Here is a 14,541-nt window from a genome sequence, read left to right as displayed (position 1 = left end):
GCTAAAGCAGGTTCACCCAGAGCAGGTTGCACAGGACATTGTCCAGGTGGGCTTTGAATATCTCCAGAAAAGGAGACTCCACAACCCTGCTGGGCAGTCTGTGCCAGTGCTCTTGTCACCCTCAAAGGAAAGAAGTTCTCCCTCATGTTCAACTGAAACCTCTTATGTTTCAGTTTGTGCCCATTGCCCCTTGTCCTGTCGCTGGGCACCACTGAGAAGAGTCTGGCTCCGTCCTCGTGACATCCACCCTTGAGATATTTGTAAGTATTTATGAGATTCCCCCTCAGTCTTCTCTTCTTCAGGCTAAACAAGACCAGCTCCCTCAGCCTTTGGGTAATTACTGAAACAGCAGTTTTCATAAACAGGTGCTGATCTGTGACCTTCATGTCCAGGGCACCAAACCTGTGATCCTGCAGGAAGATCTGCAGAAGCCACTTGCAACTCCAGCTGGGAGCTGGGCATGGGACCTGGACAGCTGTGTGGGGTGGTCGGGAGCCATCAAAGCCAGTTTCTAGGCTTTTCCTGTTAGGTACCAACACCCAGAAAGTCAGCTGGGCTTAAGTTTCCATTTTCTCCACTGGCGCACCTCCGAGGGATGCAATGAGTACAGAAGACTGCCTGCCCTGAACCCACACGATCACTGATGACCACTGTGGAAAAGCCCAACTGAAAACACCCTTCTGGGCAAGGGTGCGAACAGCAGGTGGCAGAGTAGGCTTTGAAGCCAAATACTGTAATTAAAACGGGATTAGTAAATGGTCATCATCTATCCTGTGCACTGAATGGAGGGAGGGGCCTTCAGAAAGGAAAAATAGCACGAGACCATAATTAAAGACAATCTTATGGAATATACGGACAAAAAGGCTCAATTAAAATTCTGCAGGCATCTCTTGCATTACCTTACTTCTGGATGCTTCATTTTGCAATATTAATAAATTTTTTCTTAAAGCTGCCTTTCTGTTTCTATTGCAGGTTGTCCAGCCAAAGAATAGCAGCGTCTGAGTGTAACCTCCATAAGTTCACTTAGGTCGTCTCTTAATTGACTGTGCGCAAAGACACGCACCCAGCACAGCGGGGCTGCAGCTAGCTAAATCGATACCTATGGATTCGGAGCTTTCTTCTCTGACTTGAAAATCACTAAACTATTACTTTATTGAAAAGAAATGCAAATGAACATATTTCATTCTTCAGAAGGATAATTACCCTTTTCTTTTTCTCTCTCTCAGAGATTTGTTGTCTATTGTTTCTGTGCTTGCTTTGAAAACTGTTCTTTTGAAAATACCTAAGCTATAACACTTTCTCCAGTCCTCTGCAGGAACCAAGTTACTAACCAGAAGTGGAGGAATTGTCTATTTTGCAGCTTGAAGGGGGTAGAGGAAAAGATCATTTGTCCAGAGACCTTTTTGAAAGGGTGAGAAGGTGGGGGAGAAAGTACTTTCATTCTTAGGCTGGTGCATTTCTCAGCTTGCAGCTTCGTCGCCCTATGTCAAGGCCGAGCCCCGGGAAGAAGAGCAGCTGGAGAGTCAATCTTCTGACGGCCTTTCAGGGCGACGTTTGTTAAAAGTAAATCCACGTCCTGCCTTCCAATCAACCGTCCTTCTGACAGCCTGGAGGTGAGTGACAAGTGTCTGACAGCCTTTGGCTCTAGCCAAGATGAGCAAGAAGAAAAGAACCCAGGTGGAGGTTTTTCAGCTGAAGTTTGTAAAGTTGGAGCTCAAAATACAATGAAACCAGGAGGGTAACCTCCTTTTATCAGTGGGGTGATCAGGAAATTCCCACTGTTGTTCTTGGGGCTACATTTCCCATGTTTTCACTTGTCCTCTGAGTGCACGGGTCATGAAAATTGGTGTGAGAGGAACCCCTGGATCACCTTTCAGCATCCAGCCATCTCCTGCTCAAGCCACTCACTCCCACAATTCCAAGACCTCACAGTAGAGGCTGTTCAAAATGTGGTGAGTACTTAGAAGCCAACAAACTCCCAAACTACTCCACAAACATATGTCAGCTCTCGTTGGCTCTCTCAGGCTGCCCTTGCTGAGAGTGCTCTCTATCCCATCACCCAGGTTCTTAATAAATATGCTAAACTTTATCAGCCCCATATGGCTACCTAAGGGATGTCCCTAGGGACCAGCCACCAGCTGGACTCTGTTCTGCTGATCCCAACTCTGAGCCCCATGGTCTGAACAATCTTCCACCCACTTTATCATCTACCTTGCCAGTCTGCATCTCATTGATTTAGCTACAAGGATACTGTGGGAGATGGTGTCAAAGGCCTTACCAAAGTCAAGGTAATGAATGACCTGCGCTGCTCTCATGCTTTGAGGAGGCTGCCCTTGAGGAACAAGCAGCTCTCCTGGCCTCTTTGCTCTCCAGGACAGATCCCTTTGGGATTCTTTCAAGCAGATCCATCAACAAGGAATCTGCTCTCCTGGAGGCAAGGGCAGTAATGCTATTTGTCCTGCTGACTTCTTGCAGGATTTAATATTCCATGGTTGTTGCAGGCAAGCTTACCCTTGACCATCATGTCCTGGACTAATTCTTCCTTGTTTCTGAATAGCAAACCGAGAGCATCTCCCTTAGTTGTCTCATCGGTTGCTGGTGACAAGAAATTGCCTTCAGCACACTCCAGACACCACCTGGATTGTGCCCAACCATACAGTCCTTCCAGTTAAAGGACACCCATGAGTCCTAAGGCCTGTAACTGCGTGAGATGGTTCCACTGACTTGCTCTCCTTGGTCAGCTAATCTGCAGTGAGTGCCTGCCACAACATTGCCCCAGCCACTTTGCTGCCTTCTCCTTGCCCAGAAGCACTCTGCTGGCTCAGCACCTGTCCTGTGGCAAAGCTCTGGGCGCTCCTCTGCATAAAGCACCACCACTCCTCACCCTTTCCAGCCTGTCTTTCCTGAAAAGCCTGTGTCCCTCTGTGGCAGCTCTCCAGTCATGTGAACTATCCCACAATGCTTCTATAATCCAAAATAAATCATAACTCTCCAGTTGTGTGGGGGCTAGTAATTTCCCCGGTTGTTTCCCGGGCTCCGTATGTTTGTTTACAGGTAGGGGAGGTGAACCCTGAGCCAGATGCTTCCACAAGGGACATGCAGGGTCATGCTGCAGAGACTCCAGTGAGGGGACCTCTGCACAGAGATAATGAGCCTTCAGGTGCCTTTTTGGGCACAGGGCATTTCGAGACCTTGGCTGCTCACCAGAGCTGACTGCGCAGCCTTTGCAGGTGCATCCCTTTGCCGTCTGAGCTCTCCATCACTGCTGCAGCAATTGCTCCTTTAGGAGCTTTTCTCTGATCACGCTGAGATCACAGATCAAACTGTGATGGGTTTGCTGCTTCTTTTTAGCTAGAACTAACCGTCATAAGAACGAGCCGTATTGATCTCCAATGGCAGTGATGCCAGGAGCACATAGCTGTGCTGTTTTAGGAAATACTTCGGCTATTTCCATGATTGTGTTTCCATTACTGCTGTCCCTAAGGCTGGAAATTCGAGGCTCCTTGCAATACACGTGCTTTCTCCCTTGTAGCTGACCTGTATTCTACAAAATCAAGGTCACTGTGCTGACTGACATTTGGAGTTGGACAAAGATCGTTATTCCTGGAAACATAAATGATTTTTAAAGTCTCGGGTCACCATTTTAGGCTAATTTCTGTGACAAATGCTTTCTGTAAGGGGAAGCTTGACCTAGCCTGAGCTTTCTCAAGCTCCAATGGAACAAATACTCAAGTCTGGCAAACAGAAACCTGGGTGTTTTTTGTTTAGGAGCTGCTTCTCCATTAACTTGTCTTTACAAACACAGATGACACAGATTTAAACTAACTCTTTCAAAATTGCCCCACAAGAATGCAGCCAGACTGTATTGCTTGTTGTGAACTGCAGTCCCACCTCGGCTGTGGGAGAGGGTACCCACTCAGACCACACCCGGACCTCACCCAGCCCTGCCACCAGCAGCAGGGACAAAGCAGCCTCTGAGCTCTGACTTTGGAGGAGGAGGAGAGAAGAGGAGGGATGACCCTCATCACCACTCCCCCAAGGCTGAGCTGAGCAGAGGAGGAGCTTCAGGATTGAGCCAAGTCCCACATTCACAGGCCAGCAACTGCAGGGAGAGAGAAGGGAGACAGAAAAAAAAGAGTGTGGGGAAGAGGAGAAAGCAAGGAAAAGAGGGAAGCTGCCTGGGGAAAGGAAAGAAGAGAGAAGAAAAAAGAGAAAAGAGAGAAAAGAGGAGAAGGGAAGAGAAGAGGACACGGCAAGAAGAGTCAGAAACCGTTTTGGGTCCAAAGAGGAAGGCCAAGGAGTAGACAGACTACAAAATGGCATTGCTCCTGTGGCTGGGGTCCCAGCTGTCATCCTGCTGGAGCAACATCTCTATACTGGGAGTTTTTCTTACAGTCTTTACTTTACTTCTTGACTTCATGAAACGCAGGAAGAAGTGGAGCCATTACCCACCGGGCCCAGTGTCACTGCCGTTCATTGGGACCATGCTGTACGTTGACTTCCGCAACCCCCACCTCTCCTTCAACCAGGTGAGTGTCGGCCCCCATGACGAAGCGCCCCTCACGTGACCGTGGGCCTAGGAGGGGTGGGGACACACTGGCATGATCTACCCTTACACAAAGCCAAAGGGCAATGCCCTCTCCAAAGTCCAGGATGAAGCAAGTCACTACCTAAGGACACTGACCTGGCCCATACAGATAAATAATCACACACCAACACTCGCCAGCCTCCATCTCCCGATGTCTGCGTGAGCTCAGTGGGAGTTGCTGTTGGACACCTGATAACTGATGATGCTTGCTCTGCTGTGGAGCCGGATGCCAACTTAACACTCGGGCAGGCGTGGGGGCAAGGGAAGAACAGGGAGACGTACAAACAAGGGAAGACAAGCAAATATCTGTGGGCTTGGGATGTGGCTGCAGGAACGGCAGACTTCCGTGCAAGTTATTCAAGCACGCCTACAGGCATGTGACAGTTTCAGTTAAAGAGATTAGCTTGCAGGACGTGCCTGAACAGCAATGCCCAAAATTTCAGTAGCGTTCCTATTCAAAGCCAGGGCTCAGCTTTTCTCAAAGGAAAAGCACAGCACAGCTTGCAGCAGATAAACCACAGGGGTTTTGTGCTTCAGTTTGCAAACTCTAAAGGCCTTTTCTCTAGGATGGCACAGACAGTTCAGCTGTCTGTCCAAAATCTGCCAAATGGAGAAACTAAATATAGCGTTTGTATTATTTACTTGTGTATAGTCCAAAAGATTACCATTTTCAAATCACATCACGTCAGGGTCATGCTAACCACAATCTTGACCAGTAATCGCTTTTAATGATGTATTTCCAGTGCCAGTGAAGTGCTAATTCCCTTTCCAACCCCACTGCAAATACAGTCTTAAGTACTTCAATTCCTTGCATTGCTACAGTGCTGAAATAAAGGCACTTAGTTTTTTAACAAAAAAAAAAAAAAAAAAAAAAAAAAGAGGACAGAAAAAAGAAAAAGAAAACAGAGCACACACTGTGGGGCATCGCTACTGTTGCACTGTCTTCCAGCAGCATGCTCCTGAGTGCTTTGTTCAGTGCTACTGACTAGCAGGGGAGCTTCGACCTGCCTTCGCAGGGGTCTATGTCCGGTCAAAGGGCTTGTCTACCTGGAGGAGACTTTGCTCCTTGGCAAGCTCCTGTGGTGAGTGGATGGCTGACAGGCTTACCTGTGCCGCCATCCTGCTGCCAGCATTATGTCTCTTACAGATAACAACAGATGTAGGGTGTGTGCCAGGTACCAGATGCGTACCCTCCTTTTAGGGAGAAAGTTGACCTGAAAATCCATTGTGGAATTGCCTCTTCCAAATGTGTTTCTGGGAACCAGGCTCTGGATAGATCTTCAGGAACAAACAGATATTTAAAAAAAAAAACAAAAAACAAAACCATATCACCTTATCATCAGTATTTCCTTCTAGCAGAAGTAGACTCACTCAAAACTTGCCTAGACTTTCAGATCAAAATAAACACAAGTATTAGAAAATCATTGTTGAGCATGCAGCCTTTGAAAAACCAAAAAAAGGTCCTTGACCTTGTATTGTCAGACAAAATCCAAATCAAAATCCAAAATCCATACTTGCACAATGGTCATGGCAACAGTTCGGCCACAATAGGTGTATTCTAAATCTTTCCGCTCACAGAGCATTGATCCCTGCTTCAGCTGCTTTTTGGCACCACTCTAAGCTCTTGCACTGCAAAGATAAAGGTCAAAGATCAGCAGAAGGTCTCCTAATAAAAGCACCTCAAAAATCACTAAATACCAAAGGCCCTAAGGAAGGACATGGTGATATTTTTGACGTTACATTCAGCTGATTTTCAGGGACATACTTTTTTATCTTGGCAGCTTCACAAGAAGTTTGGAAATGTCTTCAACCTCCAGAACTGCTGGACCAACCTGGTAGTACTGAATGGGTATAAAACAGTGAAGGAAGCCCTGGTCCACAGATCGGAGGACTTTGCTGACCGGCCATACTTTCCAGTATATGAACATTTGGGCTATGGAAGTAAATCTGAAGGCAAGTCCCTTGAAAATGGACATTCCCTGCGGCACTAGCACAAGGAGGACTGGGTAGATGGTGGGTAGATGGAAGATTTTCTCAGTATGGTGCCACCTTCTCGTGTCCCTCTGGTCAATCTCCTTGTATGTCTGCCACCCTTTGGTGGTGACAAAATCAGATTTGATGAAAAGGGGGCTCCCCTTAGTGGTTGTAGTGCAGCTCCAGGTGCTAGCACACACACCTCTTCAGCAGTGTTAGGACACTATCACTGGTGCGACCTGCCTGCCAGCGTTAGAGCTGGTAGCTTCCAACACCCAGTGATTAGTGCTTACACTCACACCCTATGTGCATGTCGTTGTTGTCACAAAAAATGGTAACTTTTTTCCAAGGCAGAGTATTATCCAGCATCCAGCCCACATCTCTCATCCTCAGCTCCTGTGTGGTGGCACAAGCTGTTACCCAGTTCACACAAGCTGAAGGTGCAATGCTGAGTGGTTTGGGGGAGTGATTCCTCTATCCTTAGCAGCACTTGTTGCTCTCATTGAATCCCCATCTCCTCCACCTCCCCTAGCCATGCACATGCATGAGAAGGTGCAGTAATCAGTTTTCAGAATTGCTGTATGAACAAGCTGTACGAGGTCAGACTCTTTCATCTATCCACTCAGACCAGTACCTCCAAACTCACATTTGCTATTCTCTAGCGAACTTTCCTTGATGTATGGGGTCAGAGCTCCTGACATTTCTTGCTCATCCATAATTCCAGGGATTATTATAGCAAGATACGGGCACGTCTGGAAGGAGCTAAGGAAATTCACGCTTTCTACCTTGAGGAACTTTGGGATGGGAAAGAAATCCTTGGAGGAGCGAGTGACAGAGGAAGCAGGATTTCTGTGCTCTGCAGTCAATTCTGAAGAAGGTTTGTCACACCCAGAAGGATGGGGAAATCATAGAAAAAGGCAATAGAGCAATGCAGAGAGAGAAGTAATACTACAGCCACTCTCGTTTGCATGCAGTGCTCTCTTCCTGAGCAAATGCAGTTTCTAGTCTATATGTATTAGTGACCCTGCCCTGCCTTGAAGTCACTTCTGCTTTACACAGTGGGGCTACTGTAACACTAGTCCATTTGAAACAGGAAACAAATAGGAAATAAATAGAAATAAAGAGGTAAAATATAATTAGCCCCAGAGCTGGGTAACTATTACTTTTATGAAGTTTAGTGGAACATATTGGTATTATCACATGCAATAGAAGTGCAGCTGAGAGTTTTCACAGCACATCGCCAGTCACCTAGACACACAGCAAAGTGCTATCTGTCAGGTCACAGAACAACCCTGCAACTCACATTTTCTTGGGAGTTTTCTCCTTTAGACAAGGATCAAGCAAATTGTAGTAGGAGATGGGAAGATCTTCACTTCCTAGTAAGATGCATTTGTACTTTAAGTGGTGTTTGGGGGCTTTTTCTCTTGAAGGCATCAAAGAGGCATTTGTGTTATTCTCATTGCTGACAGCTGAGTTCCAACAGCTTGGTGTTGCTTAGCTTCATTGCTTGGTCTCCATTTCCATTTTTAGGTCGTCCTTTCGATTTACGTTTTCTTGTAAATAATGCAGTCTGCAACGTGATCTGCACCACTATCTACGGAGAGCGTTTCGACTACGGTGACGAGACATTCAAGAAGCTGTTACATTTGTTTGAAAATTCCCTGAATGAAGAAGCTGGATTCCTGCCTCAGGTAAACCAAGAGCATAATACATTCTATAAGGAGCTGCCCTCTGTTGCTTGGGAACATTGAATTTTCATTATTTTTCTTTTTGCATCACATAATATCTTCTCTCTCTCTCTCTCTGGTTCTGACATCCCAGCTTCTTAACGTGGTGCCCATTTTGTTGTGCATCCCCGGAGTGCCACAAAAAGTCTTTCGAGGGCAAAAGGCATTAATGGACTTCATAGACGTGCTCATAGATAAGCACATGGAGACCTGGAACCCTGCTTATATCCGAGACTTCACTGACGCGTTTTTAAAGGAAATGGAGAAGGTAGGGTGACGCCAGCAGAACCTCAGGGTCCAGGGGCAATTCCTCTGCCTGTTTAAGCTTGTCAATAGAAGCTGACTTTCCTCATAAAGCTGTATAAAACCTCTTACTAACTAATTTCCTACTTTTTCATTCCATGTTGTATCTTGAGAAGGTGTTAACTTCTTCATGCTGTAACCTCCTTTATTATCTTGAGAGCGTATTACCTGCTGATATTCTTGTTCCCATTTTCTACCTTTACATTCCCCTCAGAGTCTAGCAACTCCCTTCTTTCCAGCCTAGACCATTTTGAAGGCATTTAAAAGGCGATAATTGAGAATTCACTAATATTTTTAAGTTTGCGCCAGGGTAAGTTTGCGCGAGACAAGTCAACTCACAAGATTTTGCGTATGTCAGTGTCTTAATGACTGATGTCTCAAAACCAGTTATAAAACTGCAGCAACAGACTGGCTTTTTGGTATCATTGCTCAGTCTGTGGCTTGCCTTTAAACCAAGTTATGGCTTGGAAAGATGGCATCTCCTTCAGGATGTCTGTTTTTTAATTGCTTGCTAAGAACTAGTTCCTTCCAGATCAGATGAAGGCCTAAATCTGGACCTCACTGAAATTAAAGGGAGTCTTTCCTTTGATTCAGTCAGGCATGAAGTCAGTATAAAATCAAAGGTGCTTGCATCAGCCCATCCATCCACCATATGTTTCTGCTCATGGATTCACTGGGCACCTTCAGTCCATGCCTTAGCCCCTCCAGCTCGCACGGGCAGAGCAACGTGACCTACGTTACTCTGCACTGAGCAGTACTACTCGGGGGTGGATGTGAGCCTGACTGTGTTGCCTCTTGTCACATCTCTCTTCTGTTCGCTGAGGTCCCCTGATAAGCCAGTCTGATAAATCCGTCTAGCGGGTTAACTTTGGTCAGGTCAGCCTCATAGCTCCCGCGCCAGAGATCTTTTATTGGAATAACAGTTGACTCTTAAATGCCTTATTAATTGCTATCCATATTACAACAGCATCAAAATATACAGAATAACTTAAAAGAAGCTATTCCCTAGGAAAGGAAAGTATAAAGAGGATTAGAAAAGACAAGCAGATGAACTCATGCAGAGAGCTTGTCATATCTCATATGCTAGCAAATTTGAGCTCAATTAGCATTTGGATGAGAGACCAGTTTTGCTGAAATTGGTGTTGCAGACTTAATAGGCAACAATGATACCCTGATCTTTTTTTTTCCCCCCCGATTGTAAGAAAATAGCAGGGCAGAAGCAGTGAGAATCTGTAAAGCATAGCTATAGATAACTCCCTCAAAATACTGTTAATTTTGCATTTGCCACATGAATGCAGCCTCCTCTCTACTGCGTGGGTTTTACGATCTGATCAAACCCGAATAACTGTGTTCCACCTCCTCTGGGGGAGGATTGTTACGGCAAGTGGCAGGGGCCTTCTGTCTGTCTCAGTTGAGAGTACAAGGCGTTCACTTCTGTCCTGAACACAGGTGTAGCGTTCATCTCTTGGGATATTGGAGGTGACTGATGACGTTCAAATACAGGAGGTAACAGGGCTACCAAGGTACATCAGTCATACACAGACCATTGCCTGTGTTGTGTTCTACTCTCCCAGTGAACTTCTTGGTCAGCAAAATGGATCTAGTGCTTCTCAGTACTTCTCTGGAGCAGTGGCCTTCTCGCCCAGCAAGTACCCCAGCTCCAATCACCTGTTTGTTTGCTTTCCACAGGGTAAGGTGGCTGAAGAGAACGGTTTCAACTATAACAACCTTCGTCTGGTGACCGCCGACTTGTTTGCAGCTGGTTCTGAGACCACCTCCACCACTCTCCGGTGGGCGTTTCTGTACATGCTTCTCCACCCAGAAATACAGAGTAAGTGAGAGCACGGGCAGAGGTGTGGCGTGTTCCCTTCAACCTTCATTTTTCTGTGAGGAGATTGAGCATCTTCTCTCCGTGGTTTGGGGATTTTGCAATGAGGAACAGCTTTGGTGATGCTTGGTCTAGCAGAAACCAGGAGAAACACATCCCAAACACAACTGTGCTGGCAGGGCGTGGTGTCAGGGAGGAAGCCTTGATGAAAAAAGTAGAGTTGGAAAGGCAAGTTCACTCTCTCCTTCATTATGAAGGCTACTTGGGGACTTCCAGGGGCCAGTGTACCCACCTTCCTGTATTTGGAATACACCCTAATCTGTTTTAATTCTCTAATGCTGCATGCCCAGGTACCCTAGAGGAGGGGTAAGGTAGCATGTTGAGTGACAAGACCTTTATCAAAGGCATTGTGCACAAAGAATAGTTATACAGATGGCTCTGAACAACTGAAAACAAATGCATTCCCCTCTAGTTTCTGTTCCTTTCTCTAATTGCTTGTCCTGCTCTCACCCAGTGTCTACCGATCTCATGCCACTGGCTTTCCTACAGCTTGTACCAGCCCCTCTGTTTATCAAAGGGCACTCTTAATTCCTTAGCTGTGCTGTTTACAGGTAAGGTCCAAGCAGAGATTGATAAGGTGATTGGCAGAGAGAGATCACCCACCATGGGGGACCAGCTGAGCATGCCCTACACCAATGCTGTCATCCATGAAGTGCAACGCTATGGGGATGTCATTCCTATTGGACTACCTCACATGACATACCGGGACACCGAGTTGCAAGGCTTCTTCATTCCCAAGGTGACCGTGGCCAGACAGGCTATGCAGCATCCCCCCCAACATGCAGACACCAGGCCTGTAGCGTGGGTGACTCCACACAACTCTTCAGCATTGCGCTTCCAGCCCCAAATCATAGTCACTGGCGAGCACTGAAGTAGAACATTTTGAAATGCTAAGTCCAGGCAGACAGTCACATTTGTGCTCTAGGTTTGTGCTGGTTATGTGGGAACCCAACTGCAGTGGCAGCTCGATGCGAAGGTTTGCTTTCCTCTCAAGGAGCTGTGGCATCCACTGCCCTGCCTGTGTTGGAAGGAGAAAGTAATGGAGCCTAATGGGCTCTCTGGAGGCACACGACACCAGCTCACTGGCTTTTCTAAGATGGTAGTAGTTAAAACTCCAAGCTCTGAAGCTATTCAAATAAACGCCACTGGCATTCACTCTACTGCCATTGTGACAGGCAGCTGCCCTGGCAGCATTGGTAGCAACGCAAGCCTGGGATTTTTTTTTCAGCCTTGCGATATCCGCTCTAACTTAGAACACTGACATGTGAAGCAGGAAAGCTTTGCAATTTCCCATGGCCACTGCAAAAGTTGGGCTTTGAAGTCTGTCAGTCAGCTTTTTCTCTCCAGCTATAAAGCAAGTCTAGGAGGATGTGAGAAGCAGAGGCTGTTTCCACTGTGTAACCGTGAAATTGGCGTTTGCATGCAATGGCCTTTGTAAGGATACAAATTGCAGAAGTTCAGATGCTTCGGAGCATAGGGCAGGCGCCATATGTCATTGGAAAAGTGTCCTGCTTTACCTCTGTTTTAAATGAGATACAGAAGAGGAGATCAGTGCCTTATTCTGAAGCACTGAACGATGGTTGCTATTAGATGGGAGACATGGACCAAAATGGGACCAGCACTGATCTGTCGTGCCAAGGTAACGCTGCTGGTCTCACGTAAGTTGTTTCCTCTTGTGGAGGAGCGCAGGGGACGACAGTCATCACCAACTTGTCTTCCGTGCTGAAGGATGAGACCGCCTGGGAGAAGCCAAACGAGTTTTACCCCGAACACTTCCTGGATGCAAACGGGCAGTTTGTGAAGCCAGAGGCCTTCCTGCCTTTCTCAGCAGGTAAATCTGAGGGGAGGATCCAGCTGCAAGTCAGAGGCACAGCAGGAGAGGTTTAATGTTCTCTTTCATGGAGACCTTCTACTCCCTCTCTTGCAGGTCGCCGTGCCTGCCTGGGGGAACAGCTGGCCAGGATGGAGCTCTTTATTTTCTTTACCACTCTCCTGCAGAAATTCACCTTTGTGCTCCCTGAGGACCAGCCCAGGCCACGGGAGGATGGTCACTTTGCCCTCACAAGCTCCCCACACCCATACCAGGTGCGAGCTGTCCCAAGATAAGTGCACACCACTCTCCTTTCATTCAGAGCCCACCAGCAATGCAAACTCTTGTCAGAAATGTTGCAGGTCTAGGCAGGATCATGCTGGGTTCCACTCAAGACCTCTCAAGTCTGTGCAGATGTTCCCAGCTGTGTAAAGTAAGGGTCTGGCCCAGTATATAGTTTAGCTTAATTCCAGTCCTGGATCTTGAATCAGACAGCCATAGCAAGTTACAGATGACAATCGAGTTTGCAAGTACGTATGTGCCTCATCAGCCAGCTCTGCTGTACTTTGGGCTCTGATCGGTTGCAACAGCAGTTCACTGAGCACACAGCTACTGAAAGAATTATTAGTCCTGAAGAAGTTTACTGGAATACAAGGGTATCCTGAGTAGAAGACAACCCTGGGGTCTTGCCAATTCTAGGAGAAAAAAAAACCTGGAAAAATCCGTAAGGTACTCCTGGCCCATTCCATTTCTTGTTAGCCCCGGTGCATACCCAGCCACGCTCTGCCTCATGTGCAGTGCTGTCCTACAGCAGTGTGTGCCTCTGCCTGGTGCTCAGAGGAGTCCAGCTCTGGCTCGGTTCCTGCAAAAACAATCCATGGCCTGTCAGCTGCTTTGGCATGTGCTGCTGGTGGGCAGGGAGAGACCTTCAGCTCCAAGAACAAGGTGACATTTAAATACAACTTCAGAGCAGTGCTCCTGAAAAATCTTAACGTCTGATAAGTACATAACCCCTTCGTGCCTTCCTTATTGCATACTCCTGTCTATTGCACACATACTGCATTGCCTTCATTTATAGCCCCAAAGAAAGTTTTATTCCAGAGAAATGCCTGACAACCCTTATGTCACACTATGCCTCCAGTAGGAGTAAATACTGAGGAGTACATATATAATCCATGCAGTGTTTCAGCCATAGAAGCAGGTAATTTGTGAAATACAGAAATTCCTATAAATATATTTTAAGAGGAATCCTGGTGTCTAGATTTACCGTCTCCTATCCAAATAGTTCCTGAAAACTGCTTTTTTTCAGCATTACATAAAGTCAGCTCTGGGGCAGGTTTGGAACTCATAAAGGGATGGAGTTACGCTGTTTGAAACAGTACAGCTGTAGATTTCACAGCCCCCTTTCTCTTGTTTCCTGCAAGATTCCTGACAAGTTGTTTTGCAAGGTGTTAACATACATTGATGTTTAGATTAGTAGTAACTACATTTAACCACGTGGCTGAAAAGACCATAGCGTAAAGGAGCTTCTATGCAAAATCACCACTAAAGAAATCCACATTCACATCTATCTTTCTAATACTATTTTTGGAAGCTATAAAAGCTATTGCAAATACTTAATTCCGTTGTTTTTCTTCTTCCAAATAATCCAAAAGAATAAAAGTAGTCTGAAACATCTTCTTCCCCCCCCTCTTCTCTTTGTGGTTGTCTCACAGAACTGCCTCAGACTCTCACTTGAGAATTCTCTCCTTACAGCCAGCACCCCACGTGTTTCTTTCAAGATCTTTTCAGTATTACTTTTCTGGTTGGTTCAACGACACTGGGCTGAATACGCTTGGTTTTATAGTTACCAGCACACATAAATGTTTTTAAAAAGAAGCTGTCAGTGAACTAAACTTTAAACAGAAATGATTCCTGCAACCATGTATTTGGATAAAAAGTGTGGGTATACCTGGAACAGGGACTTTGTCTCATGCAAAAATGCATCGAAAGGAAGTCAATCTGCATGTGCACGCATCAGTTGGTGCGGCACTCTGGAAGCAAAAGGGAACAAATAGCTCACGGCAAAATACAGACCTAGCACCGGCAATCGGGAAGGGGAAAGCACCTCCAAGCCAAAAAGGGCCGTAAAAGCCAACCAGCGGGTGCCAGGGCAGGCGCTCTCACAGCACGGGGAGGAGGGGGGGGCTACTGCGAGAACGGGGCCCGGCTGAGAAGTGTCCCGCTGCCTCCTGTCACCCACCGACTCGGG

The 14,541-nt window shown here is 46.6% G+C and overlaps 1 protein-coding gene across 2 annotated transcripts; it reads left to right on the top strand.

The window, feature by feature from the left end:
- The first annotated feature begins 4,237 nt into the window (after positions 1-4,237).
- Positions 4,238-13,898, top strand: LOC104134346 (cytochrome P450 2D14). Of its 2 annotated transcripts, XM_009647876.2 has the most exons (9): positions 4,238-4,529; positions 6,370-6,541; positions 7,287-7,439; positions 8,093-8,253; positions 8,384-8,557; positions 10,282-10,423; positions 11,032-11,219; positions 12,170-12,311; positions 12,408-13,898. In XM_009647876.2, the coding sequence occupies exons 1-9, from the start codon at positions 4,317-4,319 to the stop codon at positions 12,584-12,586; spliced, it is 1,524 nt and encodes a 507-aa protein (XP_009646171.1). In that variant the 5' UTR covers positions 4,238-4,316; the 3' UTR covers positions 12,587-13,898. The 2 variants fall into 2 exon arrangements, with proteins under 2 accessions (XP_009646171.1, XP_035759124.1); XM_035903231.1 differs by lacking the exon at positions 12,408-13,898 and having other exon boundaries at positions 12,162-12,298.
- The last annotated feature ends 643 nt before the right edge of the window (positions 13,899-14,541 follow it).

This window comes from Egretta garzetta, unplaced genomic scaffold (genome assembly GCF_000687185.1).
Source record: "Egretta garzetta isolate BGI_Z169 unplaced genomic scaffold, ASM68718v1 scaffold51, whole genome shotgun sequence".
Classification (NCBI taxonomy): domain Eukaryota; kingdom Metazoa; phylum Chordata; class Aves; order Pelecaniformes; family Ardeidae; genus Egretta; species Egretta garzetta.
This window is presented reverse-complemented; position numbering and strand designations above follow the sequence as displayed.

What these genes read in the sequence shown, in the direction of transcription:
- LOC104134346 (XM_009647876.2), top strand. Translation starts at nt 4,317, where the DNA reads ATGGCATTGCTCCTGTGGCTGGGGTCCCAGCTGTCATCCTGCTGGAGC. An exon ending in CTATGGAAGTAAATCTGAAG is followed by an intron (nt 6,542 to 7,286) that starts GCAAGTCCCTTG and finishes CCATAATTCCAG; the next exon opens with GGATTATTATAGCAAGATAC. An exon ending in AAGGCTTCTTCATTCCCAAG is followed by an intron (nt 11,220 to 12,169) that starts GTGACCGTGGCC and finishes GGAGGAGCGCAG; the next exon opens with GGGACGACAGTCATCACCAA.